Source organism: Mycetomoellerius zeteki, unplaced genomic scaffold (genome assembly GCF_001594055.1).
Source record: "Mycetomoellerius zeteki isolate Tzet28-1 unplaced genomic scaffold, Tzet1.0 scaffold31, whole genome shotgun sequence".
In the NCBI taxonomy this organism is placed as follows: domain Eukaryota; kingdom Metazoa; phylum Arthropoda; class Insecta; order Hymenoptera; family Formicidae; genus Mycetomoellerius; species Mycetomoellerius zeteki.
Window position 1 is genome coordinate 2,409,101 of NW_017257294.1, and position 6,634 is coordinate 2,415,734.

The following is a 6,634-nucleotide window of genomic DNA, read 5'->3' on the forward strand; positions in this document are numbered from 1 at the left end:
TACATGTATAAAAAATTCTAAGAAAAATTTTTACCAGGGACGTTATGTATATGTTATAGATTTTCATATACATATATGATGTAGATTTATGAATATAGGTTTATGTGTGCAGCTGAACTTTTTGTACCTTTTTATCTTCTGTCCTTTTCTCATCCAATTATAATCTATTTCTCATTTTAAATGCAAAAAGTATAACACAGTGCGACTGTGATAAATTTAAAATATTATTTAGAGATTTATTTTTTATAATTGAACCTTTTGTAGTTTTAATTTTTTTTTTCTTTCATGTCCAATTATACACCTATTTTATATTAAATGAAAAAATATATATAGGTATAATAATATAATGCAGCTGCAAACGACAAATCTAAAATATTACAAAGAATAATCATAAAATCTGAATAAGTTTAGGCAAAAATTTCGAATAATGATAGAATTGCTATTTACTTGGGACGTTACGTGACTGCACATAAAAATGGCTGAATCATAATTGACAGGTCTTTGGATTCGATCTCTCATCCTACATACAAATTTTATAATCTGCGTAAAGCAAACTCTGATTCTCCAGGATTAGGATTGGACAGTGGACAATGGTTGAATAGTGGATAGTTGCACAATGACTTGGTAACTCATTTCCGATTAATTTCATAGTTAGCCAATTCTCAATGACTAACAATAAGCTGGTCAATTTTCAGGATTGTTTAAATAAGTTTTCCTTTATCAGCAGTTGCATAATTATCATTATCAAGCCCCTTGGACATGCATAAAAATCTTTATCAGATCTGGGTATCTAAAAACAAAATTTCTTAATAATCATAGCATCACACTTTTATAAATGAAGCTTTATTATCTTTTTGTTTGTATATAAATCCTTATTGAGGGAAGTCGAGACCTGACTTGAATTATGGAATCATAGGATAAATTTGCTTTATTTGCATATGTAGTACATAATATTATATTGCATTTTTTTACAATCTGTGAAAAAAAATTAAAATTATGTACACGCTTGTAAAATTTCAGAATACCAAAATCATTAAATATGAAGTAAAAAATAATATTTAATTCTATACAATAATCCTACTTTAGGTAAATTATGAAACAAGATTGTTGAATATCTAAATGATATGTCTGTAAATAAACTGTCTATAAATAAACTGCTTATTTTAAAATTTGTATTTTGTGATGTTGCAAATGATGCTTTCATAAAAATGATCTCACATAAAACACATTTCGGAAATTTTACCTGAGTATAAGATAAAAACACATAATAACAGCATATCATGTTACAGCATACACTCCGTAACTTTTTGATGCTAAAATAAGACAAAATAGGACTACTTTCTTATCTTTTGGTAGAAGAAAAAGATCCAGTATGTTTTTCTTGTGCTTTGATCGCAATCACGATAATATATGTATGTCGTGTATACATACATCCATGATCATTCTATAAAACCTTTTCTGTAGCTATATTTATTTTCTGTTGAAATTACAATATAGAAAGAATTTTATAACTGTCATTATTGCATACAAGTGCCTGTAAACATTTAGTCAAAATAAAAATCAATTTTGTTATTTTAGCTATATTAAAATTATAATGAATATTTACCTCGTATAAGGTAGATATTTATTCATAATGTTCATGAAACCTATCATCATGACCCCAACCCTTGTTCCTTTCCCTCGGTGGAGTTGTCCTCAATGAATTTGATTTTGCATTAATATTAGTTCCTTTTTTTGATTTATCCAGTGCACCTGAGCCGCGTATCGCTCTTGGAACGCTAGAATTTTTTGAATAATTGCCATGCTCAGATATATCATTTTTCACTTCTTCTTTTACAGTTCGTTGATTATTCTCAACTTCCCGCAATTGATTATCTAGAACATCAAAAAATTGTTCGATTTATGATAGTAGCGGTAGTATTATTCATATAATATATTTATATATATATATAATACATTTTTATTTAACGATTAATAATTTAAGTCATTGTGTTACCATTTTCAGTCTTTGTCGTTAAGATCACCTTTAATTCTTCATGAAAAAATGGAGGTTCAAAAGAGAGAGACTTGATATTTGAGAAATAAAAATGTTTCAACCGCGTGTCCTTAATTTCATAGTCGTTATTGCTTAACTCTATGATTAGTAATAATGCCGCATAGTTCTCGGGACTATGTAAGTTTTCCTTTACCAGCAATTGCCTGATTGTCATTATTAAGCTCTCTAATCCACCTGGACACGCTGCATAAAGATCTTTACCAGCTCTAAGTATCTAAAAAAGAAACGAGATTTCTTATTAATCATAACATCACGCTTTTATAAATGAATAAATCTTCATTATGTGATTCTTTTTTTTATTCGTACGTGTCACTTCGGATACATTCAAAATCTTACCTGTATCATGATGAAATAAATATTATCCTTAGGATTGTCTTGCAGTAGATCTTCTAAATATTGAATTAACGGCTCAGCTAATATTTTTAATCTATTTCCATCGCTCAATTTCATGTGATAGTAAACTTCTGAATGAAGTAAAACTTTATTGGCAAATGTTCTTTTATCCTCTTCTCTATCTTTTTCCTTAGCTAGAAGGACAATATCAATATAGCATAATATAGAATGTAGAACAAGAGATTAAAAATAAAAAATACCTACATATATAATTATCCTGAAGGAAACGTAAGAAGCGGCTTCGTATAGTGTTTTTATTATTATCTTCTAACCGTGCAACCATGTTATCGCTGAATATCACAGCTATTTTCATGGTCAATGAGTGGTATATAGCTTGCTTCCAAAGAGAGTCACATACAAATCTAAAATTTATGATTAATTTATATATATTTACATTAGAATGATCACCAAAGAGAAGAAAGAAAGAAAAGTTCAACTGTAAAGAGAACAGACCCAAAAAGTTTACATCTTCCCTTTACTGCCTTTCATCTTTTTCTCTCCAATGTTCGACCATAAGAGATCTGTTCTCTTCAGCTGAACTTCTTGCATGGTTCATCTTTTCTCTGGCACTTTTCATTTAGTGACACGAGTCGATACAAACATCATTTTTTTTTGTTGACATTTTAGTAAATAATAAAGGCTGTTTTCCTTTTAAGAGACAAGTGTCATTCTATTTTTATTATTTATCCACATTCAGCAAAATGTTTATTTTGTAACTGTTGGAAGTTTCCTTTGCTGAGATAGGATTATTTTTCTGATTGAAACTTCCAATAGTTGTAAAATAAACTGTCTATTAAACACAGCTAATGAATGTCAATGATGTTTGTGTCGACTACAGGTGTTTTCTGTTTGATTACACAAGTAAACAAGGGTCATTCTATCCTTATAATTCACTGAATGTCAAGATAGTTGATGCTTATGTCGCTAATTCTTATTTTCATCAATATAGAGTAACTTTATTTTCGGCTCAACTTTCTTATTCTAAACTATTCATCTTTTTTTTAGTTGTAAAAATTAGAAAAAAATAAAAAGTAAGTTGAACCAAGTTAATCTTGTTAGAAATGAATATAAATAGAAAGCATCTGTCTCCTAAGAGGAAAGCAGTCAATGATAGACCGACACTTGTGCCAATTTGTGTCATGGAAAGCATCCTCTGTTTCCCGAAGGGAAACTCGTAATACCTCAGACTGTCCTCGTTGACTGCAACGGTCAACAGGTCTACGATGTCCTGGATCACCTGTGGCAGGACGCTCTCACACTCGTCGTACGAAACTATCTTATCTATTATGTCCTTCAGGACCTTGTTGTTGCTGCTGGACACGCTTCCTCCTGGTCTACGTAGCCCTTGATCTTTATCCTGGTTATGGTTCTGATTGGACCATCCACGACCGCGACCGAACGAAGTCATCCTTGGACTTAACAACTAAGCCTGTTTGACACAAAAGACACATGCCAATATATTTCTAGCGACTGAAAAGTAACGTGATTTAAAAACTTTATTGAGAAATACAGACGTGCAGGATACAATTCGACCACTTGCTTCTCCTTTAGATTTTGAAGTTGTACACAATACGATCGGCAAACCACGGGTCCGTTTCTTGTTGTTGCGCGATGTTGTACCAACTATCATTTGCGCTTTCTGCACTTGCGATGAGTTCTACAGTGGTTCTGTTCATTTTTTCTTTTCATGCCATCGTTCGTTTTTTTTCTTTTTTTTCTCTAGTATGGAAAGAAAAAGAGAAAAATGTAAATATAGCCACCGACAAAATAATATATCTCGTCGATGTGATTTAATTAAAAAAAAACACACATAATAAAACAACATGTATAACGATTAGACGTTGTAGAAAAAAAAAAGAAAAGATAGTAAAATTTAACGGGAAGGTTAATAAATTTTTAGATTTTATGCTCTCTTTGCAACTGAATATCTTTTTACCTTTTGTTTCTTTCTATTTACCTTTCCTTTCTCTCTATTTAATATCATATTTGCAGTATGCATCGCAGCGATAAAGTGTAGAAAGTGCAGTCGGAACAAATGCGTCTTTCACGAATTATCGATGCGCCGCCTGGCAATTGCCGCCAGCGACGTCGCATTTAAATTTCTCCAATTTCGTCTGTTACGGATAGATATGACACGTGATCACGCGATCCAGAGTTGTTTGGACGCCGATTAATTCCTGAACAGAGAAGGAAGAGAAATACCGAGGAGTCGGCGAATTTGGTTAGCATTTAACTCCTCCAAATGGATCGATATTATAAATTGCACCGTACAGAGTATTTGTTAGATTTCTTCATCCGTAGATTGCGAATCGATCGAAGCTCGTTACGCTTCGCAATCACGCTCGCTCGAGTGAATTTGCGTGCGACAGTTGAACTCTTGAAAAGTCGAGACGCTTTTTCTCCGACCAGCGTAGCGTATCATCGTGAATCTGACAGTTCGACAGGTGCCTAGAAGCGATAATTGTTCAATTTTATATTCCTAATTATAGTACGCCAATATCTACACGATATCTACTCGTAACAAACTGAGATACGGATTAATTAAACGCTAGAAATCTGCCAATCCAAGAAGAATAATAATTGTGTAATTTTATTTGTTAAGAATTATTTTTAGTTTAAGTGACGATACTCTAATAGCACACTTTATCCTGGGGATGATCACAAGACATACAAATGTCCTCTGGATATCTTAAGAACATCTCCTGGAGGTCTGTATTATTAGGGTAAGTTAAGATAAAATATATTAGATAAATGAGAAGAAGTTAATATAGTGGTAATAAGTTAATGGTAAATTAAGTTAATATAAAATTGTGACATAAGACATCTTTAACTTGTCTCTTTGACTTTAAGTTGTCTTTTAGACGCAAAATATGTCTTATGGGTAATTTTAAACATGTTTGAAAATGAAAAGATATCTACTATGAGAAAGCTGATGTGACAATAATTATTTAATTTTATTTTTAAGGATTACTGCTAATTTATACAATGTTTATTTGTGATAAATTAAAACAGAATGCCAATAAATAATTGAAGGATGTTAACGTCTATTCTGAGAAAATTATAACAATTAATGATTATTTAACTCTAATTTATCCAATGTTTACCTGTGATAAGCAAAAAAAGAATACTATCTAGATGAAAAGATGTTAACGTCTACTCTGAGAAAAAGCTGTAATAATTAATTATTTAATTATTTAATTTTATTTGTTAAAGATTATTTCTAATTTACTAATTAATATTTGTTTTCAGTAAGCTAAAATAGAATATCACAGTTAAATGGGAAGATGTTACTATTTTGACAAAGCTGTGACAATAGAATTACGTAATTTTATTTATAGATGTCTTTCATCAATTAACCTTGAGGACAAAAAGCTGTTCTACTAGTGCTGAAATATTATCATACTTTAAGGCCCGGTTGTTCCACCTTTTGGTAAATTTGATCTGTTGGGTAAGTAGCAAGATTACCAATCACATGCGCGAATTGCCAGATTTACTTAACAGGTTTTAAAATTTATCAAAAGGTGGAACAACCGGCCCTAAGACTTTAAGACAAGGAAAACATATGTATGATGAATTATAGCAAATCAAGGAAGTAGCTGTAGGATTTTAAAAAGTCTCTCCCCTCTACTTTCTAAACAGCAGATTAATGTAAAGGATTAAAAGGAAAATTTGTGTTGCCTGCTTGTGATAAGGTAAGAACTCAGAGTTCAACAGAGATCAATATCAAGAAATTAATTGAGAGAATTGTTGAAATTAATTTGTAATAATAATAATTTACAGTTATACTAGAGATTGTTTCCTGGACAACTCAGGCTCGCGCATGCCCGCGAATGTTACCCCGGACGACCGCCAATCGTCAAACGGTACGGTAATCCACAGCAACAATCTGTCAGTCATCGTCAGTACAGCCAGTCATCGTCATCGCAGCCATCGCGTGACCCGCCCGGATGATCAACATCCCGACAGACGTCAACAACGGCAGTCTGCTCAGCAGTCGCTCGCGGTTTGCATTGTGGCCAGGCCAATCCGCTTCTCGACGGAGGACGAGTCACCGTGACAGTTAGTAGTCGCCAGTCGTCGGCCAGGTACGCCACGCTCGTGCTGCGTCGATCGGTCCCGGAGTGTTTCTCCTCCCGTTCCTTTTTATTGCCAGAAGGTATATCACAACCGACGTAGCCGAGGGAG

General features: G+C 32.7%; 2 protein-coding genes across 4 annotated transcripts in view; one reads left to right on the forward strand and one right to left on the reverse strand.

Moving 5' to 3' along the window:
* Positions 1-1,458: 1,458 nt before the first annotated feature.
* On the reverse strand, positions 1,459-4,629 carry LOC108724693 (uncharacterized). Of its 2 annotated transcripts, none has more exons than XM_018451233.1 (8): positions 4,407-4,626; positions 3,964-4,168; positions 3,631-3,878; positions 2,654-2,811; positions 2,393-2,583; positions 1,997-2,270; positions 1,607-1,875; positions 1,459-1,477 (listed from the first exon to the last, which is right to left on the reverse strand). In XM_018451233.1, exons 3-7 carry the CDS (start codon positions 3,855-3,857, stop codon positions 1,625-1,627), a joined length of 1,101 nt encoding a protein of 366 aa, XP_018306735.1. In that variant the 5' UTR covers positions 3,858-3,878; positions 3,964-4,168; positions 4,407-4,626; the 3' UTR covers positions 1,459-1,477; positions 1,607-1,624. The 2 variants fall into 2 exon arrangements, with proteins under 2 accessions (XP_018306735.1, XP_018306734.1); XM_018451232.1 differs by lacking the exon at positions 1,459-1,477 and adding an exon at positions 1,478-1,534 and having other exon boundaries at positions 4,407-4,629.
* A 1,826-nt stretch (positions 4,630-6,455) lies between these two features.
* Positions 6,456-6,634, forward strand: part of LOC108724694 (acyl-CoA-binding domain-containing protein 5-B) — a 5,206-nt gene continuing 5,027 nt past the window's right edge. Inside the window, exon 1 of one of the 2 annotated variants that reach the window (XM_018451235.1) lies at positions 6,456-6,534. The gene's annotated coding sequence lies outside the window, so the exon portion shown is untranslated. Of the gene's footprint in view, positions 6,606-6,634 lie in introns of both variants that reach the window. The other variant, XM_018451234.1, reaches the window with a different exon arrangement.